Source organism: Garra rufa, chromosome 25 (genome assembly GCF_049309525.1).
Source record: "Garra rufa chromosome 25, GarRuf1.0, whole genome shotgun sequence".
Classification (NCBI taxonomy): Eukaryota; Metazoa; Chordata; class Actinopteri; order Cypriniformes; family Cyprinidae; genus Garra; species Garra rufa.
Genome location: NC_133385.1, coordinates 22,809,343 through 22,835,758, shown reverse-complemented (window position 1 = coordinate 22,835,758; position 26,416 = coordinate 22,809,343). Strand labels below are relative to the sequence as shown.

Genomic DNA, 26,416 nt, shown 5'->3' with positions numbered 1-26,416 from the left:
ATATATATTTCTGTTTTTTTTCTATTTTTAATTTTCAAAAACATATATCATTTTCTGTATCAAAATAAATATTTTCTGGACCATTAATATTTTTTTCATTGCATTTTCATGACAATGGGCATTTGCGTTTAAGTTATTGTAAAAAAAAAAAAATCCTTCTCATATCTGTACAATTAAAAAATATATATTTTATTCAAATTGTAAAGTACATATGGCAGTAGTTTTGGTACTGGCTTAAATTTTTATTTGTACTTTTTACAGTATAACGTTAATTGAGAAAAAAATGTGCTTAATTTTAGTCAAAGCAATGTTTTAATGCAAAAAAATCTGAAAGACCCTTTAACAGCTTCATTATCTTATCACAATGTTTTTCTTCTTTTAATTTTGATAAGACCTGAATATGTTTTAGTGCGATTTGCCTCAACATATATCTGTACAGTATGTTGTGTACATTTCTACGAAGCTCTTGGCCCTCTAAACTATCTTTTGTTTATCTCTTTGCCCGTGACCTCTCACTCCCCATTTTTTTTTTTAATGTTCCTGGCCATTTGTTTATTTCTCCCTTTTCTGAATCTCTCTGAGTTAGAGCTGCACGTATCCTCTATCCCTCCAGCCCCTCCCTCCCCTCTGCTTTCCCAACTCCCTCTCTGGCTGGCATTTATTTCAAGGATCTGATTCGGAGGGACTGGTATGGCAGCCGGAACCATGACGCTTCACAGTGGGTGGGCGGAGCCAGAGCCGAGTGGGGAGATGTTAAGGGAGTGAAGCAGTATAAAAGCCAGAGCTGTCAGTGGCACACTCAGAAAACCAGACATACACACACAGAGAGAGAATCATAATTCACCACTTCTGGAAGTTTGCTTCTCAAACCGTGCTTCCTTGTTCACCTTTCCAATCCAGACAAGAAGGATACAAGGAAAGCTACTTCACAGAGGAAGAACTGGAGAAGTGCAAGCCTCTCCAAACATCTCAGAAGCCCAGCGCCCAACCCCTGCCATCCAGACACATGGCTGCACGTCCGATGGAGACGGTGGGTTTCGCCGTTCTACCTGCACACATCTTGGCGTCCGCCATGGAGGAGTTTCCCCAGCAGCTACCCGTGCCCAAGTGTCTGGCTCGGGGCCGAAACCGTCCCAGGCGGCCCCGAGACGCCCGCTTCAAGACCCAGCCGGTGACTTTTGCTGAGATCGCCGAAGTGGAGGAGGAAGGGGCTTCGCCTCTGGAGGAAGAAAGGGCGAGACGGTCCTTTCTCCAGTCGCTGGAGAGTCTCAGGAGAAGCACACAGACTTTGCACCACGCGGGATCCACACAGAGCTGCCGCACCGCCTCTGCACAGGCTAGTCTGGACTCCAGTGACTCAGACTCGGCACAGTGAGAGAGAGAGAGAGAGAGAGAGAGAGAGGAAGGTCTAAAGGATGACAGGACTGGAATTCAACATATTTCGCACATATCTTCCTGTTAAATTCCTCATTCACAGCCGTTAAACCTACAGTAGTTATGCATTGATGTGCAGATTCCGCTTGAGTAATTCTGGCACAGTGATTGTTTAGCTCTGCAAGAGCAAAGTTGTAGCATGTTGGAAGATTTTCTTTTTTTTTATCGTATGAGACTTAAGGACTGGTGAGGTTTTATCTGACAAGAAGAGACAGAAGACGTACCACGTCTGATTCCGTTTTAATAGACTAATGTTATTCATATTCCTCGTGCCTGTTTAAGATTGCACTGTCGGATGGGTTCTTCTCTGCTGGGCAGGATGTAGACTGTCACATTTTGTTATAATTCATTGCTGTGTTTACGAACAAGCTAAGAGAGGTACAACAGAGATGTATTTTTGCAGAAAATAAGGTTTCAAACCCTGATGTCCAAGTCTGCCAGAACGGTGAACTTACTAATGAACTCGACGAGGAGCAAATTATTGTACTTTTCAAATGTATCCTATATTTATTCGCAGATTATTTTGTTATAACATAGTGATTTTAGAGAATTGTTCTGTTGACACTGTGGACTTGTAAAGTCACTATCACTGTACGTACGAGAAAACAAGCCTTTATACTTCGATTTGACTTTATTATCTTTGTTAATTTGTTTCATACTTTCTTTCGGTAGTTATATAAATAAACTTTTTAACATTGGATTCATCGTCTGGTTTGTCTTTTGATGAAATTGTGTTGCATAAATGAACATAAACTGATGCAAAAGTGTTTAAAGTTTGGTTTAAATTACATTTCTATTTAAAAAAAAAAACTACTTACTATAAAACTTCTTACTATAACACTTTCATTAGATTTTTTTTTACTATGAGTCAAAAGTATTTGAACAGTAAGATTTTTAATGTTTTTTAAACAAGTTTCTTCTCCTCACCAAGCCTGCATTTATTTGATCCATAGTACAGCAAAAACAGTAAAATTTTGAAATATTTTTACTATTTAAAATAACTGCTTTTTATTTGAATATATTTTCAAATGTGATTTATAAAACTCATTATAAATCATGATAAAATCATTCTAATATGCTGATGTACTGCTCAAGAAACATTTGTTATTATTATTATCAATATTTAAATCAGTTCAATACATTTTGTTCCGGATTCTTTAATGAATCCAAAGATCAGAATTTATCTGAAATAAAAAGCTTCTGTAAGATTATACACTATACCGTTCAAATGGTAGAGAAATTAATACTTTTATTTAGTATTTTTTTCAAGGGTGCTTTAAATTGATCAAAAGTGATGATAAACTTATAAAACTTAAAGTATTACTTATTCTATTTCAGATAAACGATGTTCTTCTAAACTTTCTATTCATCAAAGAAACCTGAAAAAATTCTACTCAGCTGTTTTCAACAGAATAATAAATGTAATAACAAAATAATAATAAATGTTTTTGAGCAGCAAATTAGAATATTAGAATGATTTCTGAAGGATCGTGACTGGAGTAATGATGCTAAAAATTCAGCTTTGAAATCACCGGAATAAATTATACTTTAAAATATATTCAAATAGAAAACATGTATTTTAAATAGTAAAAATATTTCTGTTTTTGCTGTATTTTGGATCAAATAAATGTAGGCTTGGTGAGCAGAAGAGACTTCTTTAAAAAACATTTAAAATCTTACTGTTCAAAAACTTTTGACTGGTAGTGTGTGTGTGTATATATATATTTATTTATATATATATATATACTGGAAAGAAAATGTTAAAATGGAAATAAAATTAGCATAAAATGAGTTAAAAGAAAAGAATTCTGACTCATTATTACATAATATGATGAACTATTATGGCTTCTCACAATAATGATTGTGCATAATCTCAGACGAGAGCATGTGTTTACACTGTGTCCACATCCACAGCACAAAAACACATTTCATCTGTGTCCGTCTGGACTCCCTCAATGTCTGATTTCTATCAGCCAGTACAGATGCCATGTAAAAATAGCATCTCTCTGACTTGCCTTCTGATCTAGTTACATTATAGGAAATCATGCTTCTCCATCCAACTGGGGATTCTGCAGTGTTGTGAAAGACTGCTTGACACCAAAACTGTGTGACTGGGTTTATTTATGTTTTAAGGATTACCCTTCAACCCACTGAGTCAGACTACTTCATCATCTCTGTCCTTTCTCACTGGAGAGACAATATTTCAACTAAATGGTATAAACATTAAATGTGAAGTCTATAAATTAACCCAATAATGATTGTTTCATACAGAAACTCACTATTGCAGAAAATAAAGTCAGAATTGAGAGATAAATACTCACAAATCTGACTTTTTTTCTTGCAAATGCGAGTTTATATCTAGCAATACTGAGTTTTTTTTCGCAGAATTGCGTGATATAAACTCACAATTGCCAGAAATAAAGTCAGAATTGAAAGATAAATACTCAAATCTTATATCTGGCAACTATGACTTTTTTCCTCACAAATTTGACTTTTTTTTCTCAGAATTGAGATACAAACTCGCAATTGTGAGTTATAAAGTCCGATTTTGAGGGGGGACTATGTTCTCAGAGTTGTATATCTCACAAGTCAGAATTGTGAGGAAAAAAGTCAGAATTGCGAGATATAAACTCACTATTCTGAAAAAACTTCTGACTTTATTTCTCAGAAATGCGAGTAAGCTATATGTCTTGCAATTCTGACTTTATAACTCGCAGTTGCGAGTTTATATCACTCAATTCTGAGAAAAAAAAGTCAGAATTGAGAGTTTATATCATGCAATTCTGAATTCAGAATTGCAAGTATATATTTTACAGTTCTGACTTTATAACTCGCAAATGATTTTATATCTTATATCTTATATATATGATGAAAAAATGCCCTGTTTTTATTATTTATTGAACGGGCTACCATATGTCTATATGGACGGATTAATAAAGAACTGTAGCGTATTATAACGCTGCATGGACGTGCATAATGTTGTTTTGATAGCGCCGCACCGCCGGGTAAATCATCCTGTGAATAGCTCACATAGTTGTCACTGCATATTAAAAGGTATAGTAAAGCATATTTAAACGTACAAATCACCTTCACTGTTTTTTCTTCAGAGGAAATCTCCTTGTTCATCTCTCCTTTCTCCAACGAAGCGCCTCAGTAACCTACTTTGCGTGGTGTGGTTGTCATGGTGACAGTGAGGTCAAAGAAATATGATGTTGTGAAACTGCTGGGAAAACAAACTTTCATGTTCATTTCCTCCAGACCGTCTTGTCTCCTCCTATCCGTCCCCTCTCTCTTTCTTAATCAGTCGATTTACATTTAGGGCTTGCTTACTGCACCAAAGCTAAATACACCCTTTTATTGATATGCATTATTTCTGAAGCTTTATTTTCAGAACTAACAACACTTTTGGGTTTCACAAACATTAAAATATGCATACCACGCCATAGATTTATCTGAATGCTGGAGTGCTGCCCAATGCATAATGTGCAGTGAACAAAAACAGCCTTCAATTAAAAACATCATGTTCCCAGCAGGCATTTGGACTGGGCCCACTGTTCTTGGTTATATAACAAATTGTTCTTATCGCTTATTCCTTGTTGAGAGATCTGATGAAAATTTTCCTGAAAAGGGAGTGTGTCAAGGAAACCGTCAAGGTTAATAGACTTAAATTAACACAACTGAATTAATTGTATTTTTTCAACATATCATCTTTGTGTTTACATCCTAAACTCAAAATATATACAGTCAAGCCCGAAATTATTCATACCCCTGGCAAATTCTGAGTTACTTTTATTCAACTAGCAAGTTCTTTTTGATTGGAAATAACACAGAAGTCTCCCAGAAGATAATAAGACGATGTACAAGAGGCATAATTGTGTAAATAATTATTACTCATCTTTCGTTTAAGTTTCTCTGCAGACTGCCTGATGTTGTTGTTGAGAATTTTGATGAATTGCTCCTTTTTCATGGTGCCGTTTACTGTGATTAGGTTCCCTGGTCCACCGGCAAAAAAAAAAAAAACATTAGGTTCCCACCACCATGTTTGACAGTGGGGATGGTGTTCTGACCATAAAACAGAAGACCAGAAGTCTTCTTCTTTGTCCAGATGAGCATTTGCAAAGGCCAAGCAGGCTTTTGTGTGTCTTATCTGGAGAAGTGGTGTCCTCCTTGGTCTGCGTCCGTGGAACCCAGCGGTGTGCAGTGTCCATTGGACTGTCTGCTTTGAGATGTTGCCACCAGCAGAGCCCAGATTCATCAGGATGGCTTTGGTGGTGATCCTTGGGTTCTTTCTTACCTCTCTCACTATCCTCCTGGCCAGCACAGGTGTCACTTTTGGCTTCCGACCACCAGTGTTGGGAAAGTTCATTTTCTACATGAACTAGTTCAAAGTTCAGTTCACACATTTTAAAATGAACTAGTTCAGTTCATAGTTCATAATTCAAATTTTTTGAACTAAGTTCGCAGGTTCCAAAATGAACTAGTTCATAGTTCTTTTATTTTTATGCGGAGTTGCTTCTTGAGACCCGACGGGCACAGTTTACACAAAAAGGTAAGATTTTTCCCACCTGGATCATCACTGACCTTTTCAAAAAATTATTTTAAGTGGACATATGAAGTTTCATTCATCATTGAGACAGAAGTAGTGCCGCTGCCTTCATCGGATTTTGCCTCTATTCATTTTTCGCAATTTGATGACGCATGCGCGGTGCGACTCTGTGGTGGCTGGTGTTGCCAGATCTGTCTTTTCCCCTATATAATAAGGCCCGTTGTAGATTGTGTTGTAGCGGTTGTAGCCTAGATATTGTGCAGTCAGTGGTTATAGCCGGGATTTTGCCTGGCTCCATAGAAATCTGGCACTCTCTAGAACAAAATTGAACTACGAGAGAACGACGTTCATAAACGCCAGAATGAGCGCGTTCACGTTCACGTTCATCAGGCAGATATACAGCACGTTCAGTTCGCGTTCACCCAGAATATGAACGAGTTCATGAACGATCGTTCAATGAACTCGTTCAGGCACAACACTGCCGACCACGTCCTCTGAGATTTTTCACAGTGCAGAACGTCTTGTATTTTTTAATAATACTTTGCACTGTAGCCATTGGAACTTCAAAACATTTAGATATGGTCTTATAGCCCTTTCCTGACTTGTGAGCAGCCACAATGCGCAGCCGCAGGTCCTCAGTGAGCTCCTTTGTCTTAGCCATGACTGTCCACAAACCAACAGCAGAGAGCTTCTGTTTTTCACCTGTTGAGTTGATTAAAACAGCTGTTCCCAATGAATCAGGGTAATTAGGATGCTTTAGAACAGCTTCGACTATTTGGAATGGTATAGAACTTTGGATTTTCCCATGACTGTGACAGTTTGCAAAGGGTATGAATAATTTTGGACATGCCACTTTTTGTTCAAATGTAAATAAAAGCTGAGAAATATTTTTTTCCACAATGATGCCTCTTGTACATCGTCTTATTATCTTTGGGGAGAAGTGTCATTTCCGGTCAATAAAAGTTGAATAAAAGTAACTTAAGTCAGTCATTTGCCAGGGGTATGAATAATTTTGGGCTTGACTGTATATATAATCATATTCTGTGAAGACAAAAATAATCTAATGACAGAATCATTAGAAAAACAGTGACTCATGTTTACAGGCCATTGTTTAATAAATATATTGCTAGTGACAAGTTGGGCTGATGGTCAAGAATGATTAGATACTGAGGAAAATGAGGGATTTGTTTCTTTTTTTGTAAACCTTTCTACTCAACAGATGATCATAAGCTAATTTTTGGAATAACAGTACAAATAAGTGGTGTTTAACATTTATTTTCTGGCTCATTCACCTGACATTCGTGTCTCGTTCTGTTTTGCATCACTGAGAGTGTTGCCTGTTCAAGGCTGTCTGGGTTCTGTCTGCAAAAACATTCATTTGCTGAATCCCTGACCTACATTCTCACACGCCGCGAAGCAGAACCCTTTGGGCTTTGGGTCAGAACCAAAAGGCACATAACTGGAAGCGCTGTGTTGCCCTTGTTCTCTCAGTGTCTGTCTGTTCCTCTCATTGATCCGTCTTAAAATGACCAAGGATACTGAATGAGCAGAGGGTAACCTATTTACACACTCTCATTTCCTCAAAGCATCAATGAGGGCGGTTGGCAATTTATGACATGCAAAGAATTATTAATATGTGTGTCAAGGGAAACAAATGGATCGATACTTTGAGTGTGATTTACGGTGCTGTACTTCATTTTTACCATATAAATAGCCGTCTGATTCCATTCCGCATAGATGCAAAGAGGTTTTCGATGCTGTCAGGTTTCTGACATTTGTGAGAATGTTTGAAATTAATTTCAAATTGAAAATGTTTATCTAAAGCCATCTTGTGTCTGTGATTATGACTGGGAACTTATCTGGGCCTTCTTTTAATGCGCTGCTGACATTTCCATTTTGTGAACTGACGCAGAGATAACCTAGTTTGAGAGTTTGGTGCCAAAGCAAACAAGTCTATTCTCCAGTGGCTTAATAGGATGTAAAATCGTTCCTATTTTACCCTGGCCTTTAACCTGCAAGCAATTTTTAGAGGAGAGCAGGGGAAAATTTTGGTACACAATGAAAATGATTAAATCTGGACTCACTGACCTAATTTTTCTTAATAAGTTGTATTAGGAATAAAAAGGCACTTTGTGCTTTTACACAGATGGTTTTGACTAAAACACTGAAAGCAACAGTGTTCCTTGGTTAAATTTTTTTAACAATGGGTCTGGACTTAAGAGCTATTAGTGGGCACCACTTGTTCTGTTTTATGTTTTCTTCCTTAACAGACCCAATGACTAATGCTGTCCAGGCAGCAAACTAAATTGTCTCCATCGTCCAATGATAAAAGCATAAGAACTTCAATTTAAGACATAAATGCTTTTTGCATCCTGAGTATACAGACATTTGAGAAGGTTGGGAGTGAGACAGACCTAATTTCTGAGCAAAATATAATAAAGGAGGTCCTTTTACATGCTGTTTATGTGATATTTATTTAAAATTATGACTGTGAGCAATGAGCAGGCCACTGTCCTCAAGGTCAATATCTCTTACTATTAATAATATCTTTTTCCTTTATTGTCATATGAGGAGCCAACGGGAAAACTGTAAATAAAAGCAATACAGAAATCTGTAATATTGGATATTAAAACATAAAGATGCAGTATTTGATCCCACAGTAATATGTACACAGTTATACGTACCATTCAAAAGTTTTTGAACAGTAAGATTTGTACTTTTCTTTTAAAAGAAGTCTCTTCTGCTCATTAAGCATGCATTTTTTTTTTTGTTTTTTGGTCCAGAGTACAGCAAAAACAGTCAAATTTTGAAACATCTTTACAATCTTTAAATTAACTGTTTACTATTTGAATATATTTTAAAATGTAATTTATTTCTGTGGTTTCAAAGCTGAATTTTTAGCATCATACTCCAGTCACATGATCCTTCAGAAATCATTCTTACATTCTGATTTGCTGCTCAAAAGGGTAATTACACCAGCTCTGAAATCTGATACTGTTATTGCCATAAATCTATGGTTATCTGAGGTTAATAACTGTGTACCCTTGGGAAAATACTGGTTAAGAAATAAAAGTAAAGTATTTCATAAAATTTGGCAACCCTTTTTCTGTTATATAGAAGAAACTTCAATCGACTGGATGGATTCTCTTTTTAAGTGAGGTTTTACACCGTAATAATTATGATATCCTGTATCATCCTTTTGTATTGTTTTCTTTTTCTGTCTTGTCTTGTGTAACATGGTGTGTAAGATTTGTGTTTTGTATTTTTTGTTTATGTTACAGTTCAAAAGCAAAAATAAAATATAAAAAAACATTTGTTATTATTATGTTGAAAACGGCTGATAATTTTTTTTCAAGTTTCTCTGATGAATAGAAAGTTCAGCATTTATCATTATAAATGTCTTTATCCTCACTTTTGTTAAATTTAAAGCATCCTTGCTAAATAAAAGTATTAATTTCTATCATTTATTTCCCCTAAAAAAATTATACTGACTCCAAGCTTTTGAGTGGTATAGTGTATAATGTTGCAAAAGCTTTTTATTTCAGATAAATGCTGATCTGTGGATCTTACTAGTCATCAAAGAATCCTGAAAATATTAAATATTAAACATTGATGATAATAATAATAATAACAATAAATGTTTCTTGAACAGCAAATTAGCATATTAGAATGATTTCTGAATGATCATGTGACACTGAGGACTTTGATCACAGGAATAAATTACATTTTAAAATATATTCAAATAGAAAGCAGTTATTTTAAATAGTAAAAATATTTCACAATGATACTGATTTTGCTGGACTTTGGATCAAATAAATGCAGGCTTGGTGAGAAGAAGAGACTTCTTTAAAAAAACATTACAAATCTTACTGTTCAAAAACTTTTGACTGGTAGTGTACAATATTGCCAAAGCATAATTTCAAAAACTATAGCAAGAAAGAAAACTTAAAATTAAAAATTGAAATTAATAATAATAGTAATAATAATGATAATAACAACAACAAAACAGATAATAAATTAATAAGCATATACAAAACGTAATAATAAATAATATCGTTACAATATTACTCACAATTCCAAATCATTTACAGCGCTAAACTAATTTTTTAAGGTATTCCTGCTCAAAAACACGAATGTTTATAATGGGCGAATTCCAAACGGCTATTTTGCGCCCTTCAAGGGCACTTCTAGAAGGGGACGCCATTTGTAGGGACGTTCCAAACGAAAGTGAGCAACTTAATCCCTTCACGAAGGGCCCTTCCAGAAGGCCGTTAGCGAAGGGAACATTCCATGGTCACTTCACGGAAGTGATTTCCGTTAGTGATCACGTTTGCGCAGCGTTGTCAAGGTAACATTTCGTCAGTCATTCCCTTCGCCAAGGGAGTTCCAAACGGTTAAAAGAGACAGAAATGCCCTACTCCCTTAAAAGAACTCACTTCAAAGGGATCTGCCCTTCGGAGGGAGTAGGGCGTAGGGATGCGCACTTCCATTTGGAATTTGCCCAATATAACGTTGACTTCTGTCCAGTAGATGCCAGTAACACATGAAAACTGCACTGCATTCTAGACACGAGAAGAACCTCTTTTTATTGACGTGACTGTGGACCAATCACGGAGCGAGAAGCGATTGACGTCTTTGTATTTTTTTGTTGCTGGAGCTCTCTGGTCCTATCACACGACGAGAAATGAATGACGTTTTTAAAGTTCGTCCGCTCCAGCCAATGGCATTCAACGAATTCTGAAGCGCGAAGAGTTTAAGGGACAGAAGAGGTCGGAGGCTAACGGAAACTCTAACGTGTAACAAAACAATGTTTTTAAAATGCTGTTTTTATAACTTTCAGTTATCATTATCTGTATATTAATATGGCTTAGTTCATTTCAAACTGCTTCGGGTTGTTTTTACCTCAACAGCGATAGGAATCATGTATATGACTCGTGGTGAGAAAAATACCATACGTGCGCGTTCGTTCGCACAAGCTGCTCTTGTGTTCAAATGTGTTTATTGACGTTTTAAAAGACGTGACGTCACGTTCCGTGCTTGTTTTCTCTGTTTAATCTAGTTTTAGGCGTCTGTACGTATAACATTTGATCACTGGAGGCGATAGTGTTTTACATGACAGCTCTTTAAGTCCAGTTATGGCCTCTCAGAATGTGGTTTTTGCCATTGATGTGGATTATCGGCCAGAGGAGACCAACAGCACGACTAACGTTAGTGGCTATCAAAACCACCTCAAACACTGGATACTAAGAGTCCTTCTCAGTTTGGGACTCAAATATGGCCTGGAAAAAGTCCGATGGGGATATAAATTCTTCCATTCAAGGACTGTGAAAAGTGCAACACTTATAACCAGAGGATCTGATTTCAAGGAGCTCCAGGAGAAGGTGTTCAGTGATTTCGAAGAGGAGCTGCTTGTCAAATTTAATGTGGAGGAAAAGTCACCTAGAAGTCGGGAGAAGTCCAGCAAACTCAAACCTAGCCCGGCTAGCTGTGTCCAGAATGCCTTGAAAGAAATCCTCCTGGACTTCCAATGGGATAGACCTGATTTAACATCTCCCACCAAGGTCACACTGAGACCGAGAAGGTCGAGTAGAAGTGGTAGAAATATCCCTCTGCAGGACTATGACTTGTTAAGCGTTGATAAAAATGTCCTTTTTGTCGTGTCTGAATGTCCACGGTCCAAAGGAGAGTTGGAAGACTACTTGTCCATTCGTAGGGATGACAGTAGACATCATCGAGACATACATGAGCAGGTGCTGCCCAAAGGTCTTGTAGATATGCTTATGCAACGCAAAGTTGTGCTTCATTGGGCTGATTCGGGTATTTTGAAGGTAAGTGGTGTTCTTATAGAGTTCCTATAGAAAATTACGGTTTATGTCAGTGTTTATGATTACAATATCCTTTTTTTTTACCAGGCTAATCATGTGGTGGAGGACTACACTGGCATGGACACATTGGCAGAGCTTCTCGGCCAGGTTGGTGGACGGGTGGTGCCCATGCTGTCTGCTTGTTTGCCGTTGATGGACCAGCATTCTGATACAAGCCCTTCGCTGAATTTGGGAATAGATGCCTTTCCTATTGATTCAACCAATAGCTACCTTCAGCTGTCGGAAAAAGTGCAGCAACAAGTGTTTCCTCCTTTAGGTGGATTTCTTTCTTGGATTTCAGGTAAATAATTCAATGTCACTGGTGCATACATATATAGGCCATTCTTGTGAAGTGGAAAGCATCAAAATAAAAGCAAAAAGTTCAAAATAAAAGCATTTATTTGAAATAATCTTTTGTAACATTACACATTTCTTTGTTGTTTTTGATTAATTTAATGCATCCTTGCTGAATAAAAGTATTTTAAATCTTACAAACTTTTGAATGGTGGTGTATCGTGGTTTTCATAAAAATACTAAACAGCACAGCTACTTATAATTATAACATAAATTTGTTTTATATATATATGTATATATGTGTATCTATATGTGTGTGTGTTTGTTCTCATGTATAAAATATATGTAATTCATGTAATTTTTTAATAATAATGGTAACACGTAATTACTTGTGTATGCGTTCACGACAGTTTGGGGTCAGTAAGCTTTAGTTAAAATAAAATGAATACTTTCATTTAGTAAATTGATAAAGTGTCAGTAAAGACTTTTACATTCTTACCATTTTTATTTCAAATAAATGCTGTTCTTTTGAACTTTCTATTTATCAAAGAATGCATGTGTGTGTAAACACATAAAAGGTATTATTTGAATCTTTTTTTCAGTTCACTTCTTTTATTTTACCACATTTTTTGAAAATGATCAGTGATTTTTTCTTTTTCTTTTGGCAGATGGAAACAAGCGGTCATGTAGTGTTACTCTGGAGCCGGTATCCTGCAGGCAGAGGTTTCTGCGGGATCCTGTAAACGTGGATCTCAAAGGTGTCCTGCAGGACCTGGACACCATCACCCTCTCACATTCAGCCTCTGAGAGCTGGATACTGCAGTGCACAGGTGCTGAACTGGGTCAGGAGGCTTTTCAGCACTTAAAACAGTTGTCCACTGGAGGATCTGCCATGGTAAAATGACAATCTGTTACGCTGTTTTATAATATGATGGTTCCAGCTCTGAAATGTGATTATAGTCATAACAATGCTGTCTTGTAATAGCTAATATATACAGACACCTGTATATACACACACCTGTTCCATTTCTAAAGGGATAATTCAACCAAAAATGAAAATTCTGTCATTGATTACTCACCACTATGTCATTCCAAAGTTGTAAGACCTTCATTCATCTTTGGAACAAAAATTAAGATATTTTGAAATCTGAGAGCTTTCTGACCCTGCATAGAAACCAGGGGTACGGTCACGGTCAAAGCACAGAAATCTCTTTAAAAGGTTGTGAATCCTTAATGGTAATGCAAGAAGGATTTATGCTCCATGGCAGGTGATTTTAGCATAAAGTGCAAAAATATTGAGAGTAATATATATTTTTTTATTTTATTGAAACAGCTAGCAGAAGTGAGTGAAGGAGGTGTGGTGTGTTCAGCGGTGCTGTCGGTGCTCTCCTCCTGTACAGCTCAACTCACTGTCCTTCAGCCTCTGGTTACTCATGAAGACCAGCTTCTGCCCGCAGACCGTGTTTCCTTGGACACCACAGACATCTCTAGTGACCTACCTGATGTTGTGAGCAGTGTTCTCAATGTCATGTATGACATTATGGAGGATGAGGATTGCTCAGGTAATTGTTTTATCTGAAATAATCAGGGGTTTTCATGGCTTGTGCATCTAAACAAAAGGTTTTGTTCCTAACCTTAAAACAATTTTCTTGCGGTTTCCAGATCAAGTAGAGTTGCCGATTGTTCCTGACTGGGCCAATCAAGAGCTCAAGCAGGGGTCTTGTTCAAGGAGAAGTGGGCTGGTAGAGGGATGGTTTCCTTTGTCTGATCAATCAGGAATCAGCTGCCACTTAATGGAATCAATGAGGTTTGCACATTTTTTTATTTGACTAGATTAGGGCTCCAAGATAATGGATAAACTGATCATTGCGATTATTGTGTGAGAAATGTATTTTTCTTAGAATTATAGTACATTGAAATGAAATGAAAATTCTGTCTTTAGTTACTCACCCTCGTGTCGTTCCAAACCCGTAAGACCTTGCTTCATCTTCTGAACACAAATTAAGATATTTTTGATGAAATCCGAGAGCTTCCTGACTCTGTATAGACAGCAACTCAACTGAAATGTTCCTGTATATCCCGACTCCACATGTATGTGTTGATACTGGACCGAATATGTTTGAATTGAAAAGAAAAGCTCTGCTTGGAGGATTTAAACTTTTGACATCTGACAACCCTGAACATAAATGCTCATGGATCCTTGTTACCAATGAAAGATAATGCAAATGTAAAAAAAAAAAAAAAAAAAAAAAAAGTATTTTGGATAAACAACCAGTGGGCAAACATCGCAGATAATTATGCTTAATCGAGAGAAGCTATCATCATGCAAACACAACTAGGTCTGCACGATAGTCATATTTTAATCAAGATATGTTAAACAAATCTTATTGGACTGCTCTGCTTTTAATGGAAGTAGACAACAATTTTATTTAGTAGGATCTCGTAAGGACTCTCGTAAGCAAACTTTATCATATGTATATTTAAAGCATCTTGTGTAGTTGTAATTGTTAAAAAATGGTACAAAAATGCACAGCTCCTGGCATAAAAATAACTTCAGATGCTGACATGGTGTTAAAATTTCTACCCCCCAAAAAGGTCAAAATTGCATATATTGTGTTTGTTGTGGGCTATTTTTGTTCTTGTACTAAAAGATCTGTCTTTAACGTACAGGCTCCTGCATGCAGCTCCAGAGGAAGAGGAGCAGGGAGAGGTGTACTCAGATACCCAGCAGGAGATCACCAGCAGTCTCTCGGAGCTCTATCAGAGCAGCACAGCTGGATCCAGTGGCAACCTGAGGTCCAAAAAACGTGAGTACAAAATGGTGCACAATGAAGTGATTCATACATCTTAAAATGTACTAAATATTTGCAATGATTTTGCATGAACATGACAAACAAATGCCATGTTTTTATTACAGTTTTTCTTTTACCTAATCTGCTCTTTTTCAGGAGGTACACAATGCACGCCAGTAAGGCAGAAGATGAAGACCATGAGTCGCTCTCTACAGATGCTGAATTTTGCTCGCTTGAATGTGAAAGCTCAAAAGACTCAGGGTGATAGCAGCTCTGCTGGATCTGCCAAAGGAGCTGAAAAAGGAGGCAAGAGATGCTCTGGGGATCGGACCAAGCCTGGCCTCTTGCGTGAGTATTGAGTTATTTATTTGACAAAAACAAATGGTTATCCAACTTTACCTTCAACGCGGTAGTAGCCTTTGGATGAGACTTCTGGTTTATTATCCGCTATAGGGAAATAACGAGAAGAATAACAATGTGCAGTAAATGGTAAAACTGTTTGCAATACAAACCAGTGTGCTCGTAATTGAGATAATACATTCAAATAATATGGTAAGGCACCAATTTGCAATGTCAAGCAGCAAAACGAGCCGTTTTGTACAGCTAAAAATAGCTGAACATGGATGAGACTGGAAACCAGACCCATGGAATTTACAAATGGCTGCACCCACTCTTACGGGAAGAAAAATGTGGATAATGTCCAAGATTTAGGATCTAAATGTAAAAACTGGACTGTTTTTTAACTTCATTGTAAATAAATTAATGATGATATTCATTGATCCTCTAACAGATTTCAATAGTGAGGAAGAGCTGCTCTCCCATCTGGGACTCTCATATCAGAAGGCTGTGGACAACAGATCTGTGTCTGTTCCCTCTCACGTTCAGGATATGCTTTCAGTTGTTAAGACATTCATCAAAACTAACACTGATGTGGAGGTGAGTCAGAGGAACACATCAAAATCACACTGCTGTGTTACCTGCTTGCAGGCAACTGCAAAATGTGGTCTCTGTGTATAATGAACTGTTGCACCCTTCTAAAAGGTCATTAATTTTGCATTGATTTGAGTCTAAAATGTTGTTAAACTACCAGTTTTGACAATGTAACTATGTTGTCAAAATTTGTGTTAATATATATGCTTTTAAGAGACATGTATTGTTGATAGGTGGTTTGTGTCATATAATCATTTAGGAAATATGTAGTCTCAGCCTCAGACGTCATGCCCACGGAACGTTGACTAAACGTCTGATGCATATGGTACACTTGAGGAATGTTGAAGTAGTCATCTGATTAGTTGAATTTGACCGGATTTCCGGGAGACGCGAGTGTCGCGTTTGCTTTTGGTCCTCCAGGAAACAAAGCGCAGACTGATTTACTTGGCGTTTTGCTAAAAGATGCTTATGCAGATGCGATTGTTGTTATACACTTTTGTGACGTTCGCGAACAAATTACTGACTTACTGCTTGTTCTCCCTCTTCTTATTTAACTGGTTATTTCAATGACTGACTTGTTGCACGCCAGTTTGTTGTTGAGGCATTTCCATGCACCGAAACGTGATGCTGAACGAAACGAACTGTGATTGGCTGTTTGACATGTCGGTCAAACGGCCTTATGGGCGGGCCTTGGCCAATTAAAGCTGCCATGAATTCCAGACCTTCAGCCGTCAGTCTGAAGGTCTGGCTACGCGAGACTAGGAAATATGCAACTAACATGCTTTTTTTTTTGTGTGTGTGTGTGTACCATTTTCTTTTAACTGTATGTGAAACCATTTCTCCCCAGACTTCAATCTTGGGTTTATTGCAGAAGCATCTATTGAAATCCTGTCCATCTATACGTCAACTTTATGGAAATTCTTCAGATGAAGAGAGTAAAATCAGGGAGTAAGTATTCAGACCAAAATAAATCAATGGTCGGATGAATAAACGGTAATCTTGAAACATCTCTATGAAGGTAATGATAAGTTAATGGACTTAAAAATCATTAATCTTTATACAGATGCCAGCTGCAAGCAGTTCTCAGACTTGAATTGTGCAGACAACCAGAACAAGAAGAAGACGAGGAGGTTTTGGAACAAAGAGTTGAGGATGTAAGGAGATGAACAACCTTATATAACCAATAGTTTAAAGGGATAGTTCACCCAAAAAATTACAAATTCTGTCATTACTCACCCTCATGTTGTTCCAAACCTGTAAGACCTTCGTTTGTCTTTGGAACACAAATTAAAATATTGTTGATGAAATCCGAGAGCTTTCTGACCCTGCATAGACAGCAACTGACATGTTCAAGGCCCAGAAAGGAAGTAAGTACATTGTTAACATAGTCCATGTGACATCAGTGGTTCAATCTTAATGTTATAAAGCTACGAGAATACTTTTTGTGTGCAAAGAAAACCGAAATACACCTAAAGCTATTTGTGTCCCAAAGAAAAACAAAGATCTTGGGGGTTTCAAACAACATGAGGGTGAATAATTAATGACCATTTTCATTTTAGGTAAACTATCCATTTAACTTTGTATGCTGAAATCTTATGTTTTGTGAGTGATAAATGTGACGTTGTTGTTTTTTTTTTTTTTAATAAACCCCCTTTCTTGTTGGTTTAAGGTGGCTGATATGCTCCGGATCATTTCCCGGAGTAAAGATGCTGTTTACTTATCCAAATTCATGCAGGATGAAGTTCTGCCAGTGTAAGTTATCAGCGATTCAGGAATATTTATGAAAATGCAAACTGTCTCCAAACAGAATTCATGAGATGTGATCTCTGCTATGATATCTTCCAGGTTCCTAAACAGCATCCCTAAAGTCCTGGCAGACGTCTACCACAGTTTAGGAACTCAGTTGCCTGTGGCGCTTGTTGCTGTCCTGCCCTCTGATTTCTTCAGTGATGAATCTATGGCTAAGGACAGTGTGTCTGTTTCACCTTTCTCTGCCACACAGAGCAATGTATCCAGTGTCGGAGATCATCTGGAGGAACTCCGCAATCGCTCTGCTAAAAAGAGGAGGTGATTGTCATAGATAAAAATGTGAAATTGTGTGAATTACTTTGTCTATAAGTTGAAAAATAAACTTTTTCTCTTTGTTTTGCAGACAGAACATGCTTACACGCCACAAAAGCATGAATGAGGCTCCTCAGGCACTCCGACAGATAGAAATGCCAAGAAAGTCCACGCGTCTGGTGAGATTTCTTTCCCCCATTGTTTTTATTGTATCACTTTCTATCTTGTCAGAAGAAATGAAATACTAACATGCCTATTTTGGAATACAGGCGAAGCCAAAACTCTGTATCCCAGTAGAAAAACCTGCTGTGGAAGAACCTCCACCACCTCCTCCAAAGCAAGCAGTTCAAGGTAATTGGCTCATTAGATTTTAATCTTAATGCTGTCCTATGGTTGAGCTGTTTACAAAGTTGTTCTGTTGCACCTTTTTCTTTCATTCAGAGGTAACAAAAGTAAGGAGAAATCTTTTCAACCAAGTGTCCGTATCACCCTCAAAGAAGTCCAAAATGCCATGGAGCCAGTCTGTGTCGGCAGTAGAGGGACTCAAGAAGCGCAAGCGTTCACATACGGAAGATGGTAACTTAAAACATTTTTTTTTTCATGATTAATTCTTTAATGTAGTATGTGAGCTTGAATCTAAAAATTTTGAATTTCAGAAGGACACACTCTTCTGACAAAGAAAGTGTCTGAGACACCAGTGCATAAACAGGTGTCCAATCGTTTACTTCACCGGCAAAGGACTGGCAGGTGAGTCCTATGACCTGATTTTTACGTTTTTACTATATTTGTTCTGTGATACTTGACAATTGTATGGAAAGCCTCCAGTTTGAAATTGAATCTTCTGTATTTATCTTGCCCTCTTTGTTACAGAAGATCTGGAGAATCTGATGTGTGCATTATAGAAGAGTCTCCTATCAAACCAGCTGCTGGTTAGTGTCTGCCACAATTATGTTGCCACAATGTCAAACATAGAATAACCACTTACTAATAGAAAGTGCTCTAAAAACGTATTTGTTCTTAGACTTGAGGAGGAGCCCAAGAATTAAAAGCCTTACAAGGAGACATTCCAGTGTGTTCTATTCAAGCTCACAGCCACGTTCCCGAAACCTGGACCGTGCCATCTCCTCCTCTCAACTCTGCCACTCTGAGGGTAAAGGTGAGCAGAAAATACTGAAAGTATTTTAGTGACAGTAAAAAAAGAGATGTCATTAACAGGGCTCCAGACTAATATATGAGAGCATCACCAGTGCCACTAAGTTCTACAGATGGTAGCGCCAGAAGGAGACTTGGTAGCGCTGGGGGTATTAAAAATAAAGCTAATTTAGGGTGTGTTCACACTTGTAGTTCAGCTCGTTTGGTTCATTTGGTCCAGACCAAAAAGGTCAATTTGGTCCTGGTCTGCTTAGCGTTCACACTGGCATTTTTACCAGTGAACCTAAAGGCATAGTCATACATTCACAGTAAAGTGAAGCAGACGATCAGTGAAACGGGTACTTTTGATGTTTCTGTTTTGGATACACCGCTTGTTCCCTTCGTGAAATCATGTTGCATAGCATCGCATCTTGTCATTACTTTCTGTTTTTGGTTACTTTTATTAACAACAGTAACATGTAAAATGTGGATAATATGGAAAATGTATGTACTCTTCTGCTATGTATCATTATTCTTCTATATTATACTGAACTGATTGAAAGCTTCAGTGGTTATAGAGTAGTGCTCTGCATGTGTAATTGCCACAAATTGAAGAAAAGTTTGTGCTTTTCTTGCTTCACATACAAAAAAGTGCAGAACTTTGACACAATTTAAATCTCAAAATATAAAGCAGAACAGTGCTCCTACTGCTGTCTATTGGTTATAGTGGTATTTTGATGTCTTTTCATTTTAAGTGTTTGTTTACCACATATTGGTCATCCCATTAAAAATATTTAAATTTGATCTTTTTAGAGCTTTCTGAAAATTAAGGCTGTCATGATTCGTCGATTCTATTGGAGTATTTGACTTTAACATGGTTCCATGGATGAGTTTCCATTTGATGCATTATTAGAACGTTTTCCAAGGCTGCATGATATATCAAACCCATATATCATATAATTTAAAAAACATAAAGCATAATGCTATTGTGAATTCACAAACAAAACGATTCGATTAAAGGGATTCAATGGTTACCAAATCTTTAAGAGTAAAAAAACATACACAGACAACCAAATTAAACCGTGTGTTTCGTGGCGATACATTGAAATCTTAAGACACAAAACGATCGGTCTGTGCAAAATACTGAACAGTATTTATTTACCTTTGATGTGTCAACGTGATCTGCCATGGTAGATGTATGCGTTCAAGCTATCTGTCGCGCATATACATCACTCATTGTTTACCATAGTGCATGTTAATGGTAATTGGTTGTGCTTATCCTGATTCTGCCGATTACAAACTAAAAGGTTACGTTTCCTTGTGCGAACTCATCTGGGAGTGTGTTGACCTTTCACCAACTACATTGCCAGAGCACGTTGACGTTTCTCACTATATCTCACACCTCCTTATTCATTTTGCAGCAAATTCAAATGCATCTCACTAGACCTCATCAACATTGGTTCCCGAGTAAACTTTTTCTGAGCTCAGACCAGTTTGTTTGCACTGCACTGTCCTCAATTATTGGTCTGATCTAATAAACGGTCTGCTGCACAGCTTAAATGAATAGCACAGTTTTGTTTTGTTTTTTTTCCCTTCCATTAGCTGTTTGATGTTTCTCATATGCAACAGAAATGGCAGTGCATTATGAGTTGACCAATGCGGTGTTCATACCAGTGCTCACAAAAAATGAATCATACCAGCAGAAAACATTGTTACAAAATGTGACCATTTGGTCGCAGTCTGGAGCCCTGTCATTAAGCTACTTGGCATCAAATGTTTCCTTTGGGGCAATGTGTAGTGGTGTTGTTGTTTTTTGTACATATTGTGAAGGTGTAACCTTGTGCATTCTCAAAGTGGCTTTGTCTTCATTTTGCAGGAGGCCTCAATATTAGTTCTGTTAGGTCGCCAGTTCGGCTTCTTTTTGGTGCTACCCAGTCCCCTGGTCGCCTACGGCACACTACAGCATCCTTTTCAGTAGATCAAGGCAGCAACGAGTTGTCGCTTAGGTCTGCAGATTTTGAGGTAATATCCCCTTTAGTTTACAGTTGATTAAAATGACATGCAATATTGAAAGAGTATCAAGAGTCTTGTCATCTGTTTTGCATTAATACGATATTTTGATTTTGCAGAATCAAAATAAAACTCCACAAAAGTTAAGATCTGATCCAGCAGGATCTGCAGTTGGGTGCAGAACCCCTCGCTCCCCAAGAACTCCAAGCCGGGCAGTTGGAGAGAATGGGATGACCTTGCGAGGGAGCCCTTTTCGGTCTCCCGCTACAAAGAGTCTAGTGGTAGAGACACCCAAGAAAAGCCCACTGAAGGGGATACTCAAGACCCCAATAAAAAACCTCTTGGATTGTGTTTCTCCAAACAGCGCTTGGGTGAGGAGCCCAAGTGGTAGAACACCAAAGAAGAGCGTGACGTGGTCTCCATCTCCACGTAAACGTCTGCCAGAAAACCCAATCAATGTGCCGGAGTCTCCAGTGTTTACAAAAAGATTCTCACCGAGGCTGATTACACCTGGCAAGAATAGCAGCCCAGAGGAAAGAAATGTTTTTAAAACACCTGAAAAGGTGCCCCAGAGGAAACCCAAGGCATCTCCTGGAACAATGCCTAGGATATTTGAAATTCTTGGAAATGCTGATCCAGAAACATCTCAGTCCATTACGAGATCAGGAAAGATGAGGAGAACACTAAGCTTACCTTGCAAGGTTACTGAAAAGTCTGCTTCTGTTGACTTGCAACAATCTGATTCCAGGCATTCACCATTAAAACCAAATATACAAACGCCCATAAAAAGCCCCAGCCCAAGGATGTGCACTCGCTCTGGTAGAACACCTGTTAAAGAATCCTCATTGACTCCTAACAAGTCTCGAGCCATCACGAGTTCTACTCCTTCACCTTGTAAAGGTCTGTCTGTGGTTGTGAAAAAATTAAGTGCATCACCATCCTCTGCTTCACCTAGATCAGGTATCCGCCATCAAAGCAGTTTACCCACTAGTTATGTGGGAGAATTTCCACAGGATAACAAACTGATTGGGCAAAACGAGATCAACCATGGAAAAGCAGAAGAGGCATCCTCTTCAGATTCCCAGCAGTTTGATTGCTCTGAATTCAGCATTACCACAGATGAAGAAAGCATTGATATATCAGAGGCATCGGTGGTGAAGACCCAACTCACAGGGGGCATTAAAATGAACATTGCTTTCTCAAGGAAGCCCTCTAAATCTTCGGAGGTTTTCGAATTTAAGGGAAAACAAGCCAACCCTACCATAACCACGCCGAGTCGAAGCTATGGCTTCCGTCAAACTCCAGACCGGCGCCAACGAGAAGCGGAAGCACGTCTTGGATACCCCTCGGGAACTCCAAAGATTTCCACCCCGAGGACAAGGCGAACTCCTGCATCTGGAAAGAACTCCACTCCTCAACCACTTACATATGAAGTGGAGATGGAAATGCAGGCATCAGGCCTGCCTAAGCTCAAGTTAAGGCGGACCGATTCTTTCAATGCTGGTGACACACCTAGAAGTGCAAACAAGGGCGTAGCCTCACATCTTGTGCACCGTAATAAGGCAAATGTGAAGGTGCCACAAGTCGACAGTCCACTAGCACAATGTTCTAGACATCCTGGCTGCATGTCTCCATCACTCTGCAGTCGAGGAACCCCTGCCAAAGGTACTCCTGGGAAGGGCGTACAGACATACATATGTCAGTCCATCACTCCTACACATTATCCAGCAAGTAGCCAATCCCCATTGGCGTCCCCACTGACTCCGTCTCCTCAAAGCAGAGGTTGGTCAACCCCGGAGAACCTCAATAGTTGGCCTCGTAAGAAAAGAGCTCGGATCGAGGCTTGCGGGAGCAAAGAGCAAGTCATCAAAGGAATCCCGCTCCTGGAAAAGACTGCGGTGTTGGAGGACCCGGAACTTGAAGGTGTTTTTCGTATTCAAGGGGTGGAAGAACTCAAGGAGTCGCTGAGCACCCCAGTCAGCCAAAGAAAACTGGGTTTGAGATCAAGCCAGGTAATGGACCATCAGTGCTCACCGGAAGGCATGGATTGGACCGAGACTGTGGTTCAAGAGTGTGACTCTAGAGATCCGACAAAGTCTGAACAGTTTGCTTGGATGGGCAGAAAAGGTACAGCTTAGGTGCAATTCATAGCTTGTTCCTTGTGTTTTCAACTTGTTTGTGAACGTTGTGGCTTGAATCTCTTTCAGTGGACACCCCTAAAGTAAAGAAACCAGTGTCTGCTAGTGGAATCTTTGCTCTCACTCAATCACCTCTGTTATACAAGAAATCAACTGTAATCAATGAAGCAGGTGAGACAATATAAGCGTATATATAGGCGTATATAGAGCTATAATTTTGAAGTATATAATTTTAAAGGGATAGTTTAACCAAAAATGAAAATTACCTCATGATTTCCTCAGTCTCAAACCAAACTATGTGTATATCACTTTCTTCTTTTCAGGATGTTTTTATATAATTATTTTAAGAATGGATTAGAGCACTTTATTCTTGTTTTGTGTAAAGATGCATCAGGGTTGCCAGGTTTTCACAATAAAACCAGCCCAATTACTATTTAAAACTAGCCCAGTCGTGTTTTGAGGGGGTTCCCCCATTAAAAATCGTGTTCTGGGGTATAAAATACACTTTTTGTCAGGGTACCCCTGGTAAATTTCCATTTCAGGGGTTAAATATGATGTTATTGGGGTTGCTACAACCTGTGGACATCAAGAACAACCGCAGACTTGGTAACACGGACGGTGGCGCATGTTAACGCACTTAATTACTCCTTTCTGTGCGAATCACAACAGGCTTGGCCAGCTGACCAATCAGAGCAGAGTAGGCTTATGGAAGGGAGGGGTTTACAGACATTGCGCTCAAAGCAGGTTCGAACGAACTGTTTCGAAATCACTGGCAAATGATGGATATTTTTCTTACAAAAACGCATTGATTCACTTTAGAATGCGTTTATTAACCCCCCCGGAGCCAGTACTTTTTATGATGAATAGATGCACTTTATTGGACTTCAAAATCTCAACACCTGTTCACTACCATTATAAAGCTTGGAAGAGAAAGGACATTTTTTAATATAACTTCAATTGTATTCATCTAAAATAAGAAAATCCTATACACCTAGGATGGCTTGAGGGTAAATCATGAGGTAATTTTCATTTTTGGGTAACTGTCCCTTTAAGACTTATTGGTAATGATAACAGTTTACACTTTCTCCCAGCAGGATCAAAGTCTGAGCTGGAAATCTCTCCTCTTTGCCAACCGAGAAGGCGAAGGACACCTAGTAAGACGCACAGCCGAAAGAAACTAATAGACTAAGTCTGTCATTACAAAAAGTACTTTTGGTTGCTCTTTCTTGCACTGTTGCTTTTAGAAAAACAAAAGCTTTTTATAAGTGTTTTATTGTCTGTTTTAGCTAACTTTATTCTCATTTGCTTGTATAATAATGCATTAGCCAATATTGTATATTTTGTACTTTGTGTATTATACAAAATCATCAGTTAGATGCAGCATAGCAAGTTTTAACTTGCCTGAACATTTATTGTGAAAATAAGGTGGAAACATTTCTTTATTTTGCCATTTTAGTCTAATGAAATCAAGCTTTAATTGCTTGTTTGTTAGTGATTTATTTATGTATGCGTATTGTTCTGTGGATGTTGTTTTTTAACAGTTCGGCAGCTCGCCTGTGATATAATTTGTGAAATAAATGTAAACAGATTATTTTAATAAAGACCCTTGTTCTTATACCTCAGCGTGCAACTTTAATCAATCCTGATGTTTTAGTAAAATAGCTGCACATTTAATAGCCAGGGTAAAATGTTTTGCATAGAAGAGGATGTTAGTAACAATCTGAATGTCTCAGATGTGTTTGTGCTTAATGTCTGCCAGTAAAAGAAAAGGATGCTTCTGATATGTAGGCCTTTGTAGGTTAGGCTTAAACGTATTGGTTAACTACTACAAAATTATAAACTACATGATGCCTAAACCAAATGTGACCCTGGACCACAAAACCAGTCTTAAGTAGCATGAGTATATTTGTAGCAATAGCCAACAATACATTGTATGGGTCAAAATTTCTTTACAGTTTTTTACAGACGCTAGGACACATTCCTCAATACTTAGGTCACTTTTGCAAAACTCCTCACACAATTCTCCTAACCGACTTTCAGCTTGGCAAAGCAGTTCATTTCACATTCAAAATGCACCACAACTATCAAAACACTTTATTCAGGTCTCAAATAAACTCATTCTTCCAGAACACTGGCAAAGGTTGACAGCCGACAAACACACTTTGTCACCCACAAAACAATGACCTAAAAAACACTAACAACATGTAGCATTACACAGTGTTTTCTTGTGTAAAACAAGGACACATCTCTGTTTATAACTGCAATATATGTTGTTTATAACTGCAATATATGTTACTGGAATGAATCAGACATGATGCATAGTTCGTCAATATTTTATGTTGTTTATTTTTATTTTTTTACACGAAGTAATTCCAAAATACAAGAATTTGTATACACACCATCCACTGATACAGATACAATAGTAATACTAATCTACTCGCATTTTTAGATTTGAAATATGTTTCAATAAAATATTTCTGTTGAATTTTGCTGTCCTATTCAGTTTTGCATTATGTTATTGTTTTGAACATAAGTTTAACAGTTTTGAAAACAGTATGTAAGCGCGTGCAAAATGTCCTGTACGTACAAAGATTTTTGGCAGTTGTTGTGTCTGAGTGAGAAAAGAATTCATGAAATTTGAGAGATGTAGTCACTGAATGCATTTTGTGCCAAAACAATGATAATTGATCCTCAGTTTAGCCCACATAGACTTCTGTTGTGCTCACTGTGTGAAGAGTTTTGCAAAAGTGACCTAAGTATTGAGAAATGTGTCCTAGCGTCTGTAAAAAACTGTAATGTCAAAAATCATTAGGATATTAAGTAAAGATCATGTTCCATGGAGATATTTTGTAAATTTCCTACCGTAAATATATCAAAATGTAATTTTGGACAACCTTAAAGGTGATTTTCTCAATATTTTTTATTATTTTCAAATAGTTGTATCTCCAAGTATTGCCCTATCCCAACAAACATCAATGGAAACCCTTGTGCGACCTTATGGACAATTTTGTCCATTTCAATTTTGTTTTTTTGTCATAAGTGTGCCTGTGTTAATGCCAACTGCATAAATTTTGGCTCAGGTGTTTATTTTATCATTTCCTTCAAAAAATCAATTTTACCCTCTGTACAAAAAATACTCACACTCAGGACCTTAAGGACAAAAATGTCCACATTGAAACCCATTAAAACTGCAATTTTTTTGAACCCAGGGCCATT

At 37.9% G+C, this 26,416-nt stretch overlaps 2 protein-coding genes across 2 annotated transcripts; both read left to right on the top strand.

Annotated features, from left to right (window-relative positions):
- Window positions 1-603: 603 nt before the first annotated feature.
- c25h11orf96 (chromosome 25 C11orf96 homolog) lies at window positions 604-2,134 on the top strand. The gene has a single exon (XM_073832169.1). The coding sequence runs from the start codon at window positions 1,007-1,009 to the stop codon at window positions 1,373-1,375; it is 369 nt and encodes a 122-aa protein (XP_073688270.1). The 5' UTR covers window positions 604-1,006; the 3' UTR covers window positions 1,376-2,134.
- Window positions 2,135-10,757: 8,623 nt separating this feature from the next.
- On the top strand, window positions 10,758-24,782 carry ticrr (TopBP1-interacting, checkpoint, and replication regulator). The gene is made up of 22 exons (XM_073832030.1): window positions 10,758-11,808; window positions 11,893-12,145; window positions 12,807-13,033; window positions 13,472-13,700; window positions 13,801-13,945; window positions 14,809-14,945; window positions 15,087-15,278; window positions 15,721-15,860; window positions 16,708-16,808; window positions 16,924-17,014; window positions 17,530-17,612; window positions 17,706-17,927; window positions 18,013-18,100; window positions 18,191-18,272; window positions 18,363-18,497; window positions 18,578-18,668; window positions 18,792-18,850; window positions 18,943-19,077; window positions 20,929-21,074; window positions 21,182-23,189; window positions 23,270-23,371; window positions 24,295-24,782. Exons 1-22 carry the CDS (start codon window positions 11,116-11,118, stop codon window positions 24,387-24,389), a joined length of 5,454 nt encoding a protein of 1,817 aa, XP_073688131.1. The 5' UTR covers window positions 10,758-11,115; the 3' UTR covers window positions 24,390-24,782.
- Window positions 24,783-26,416: the final 1,634 nt, after the last annotated feature.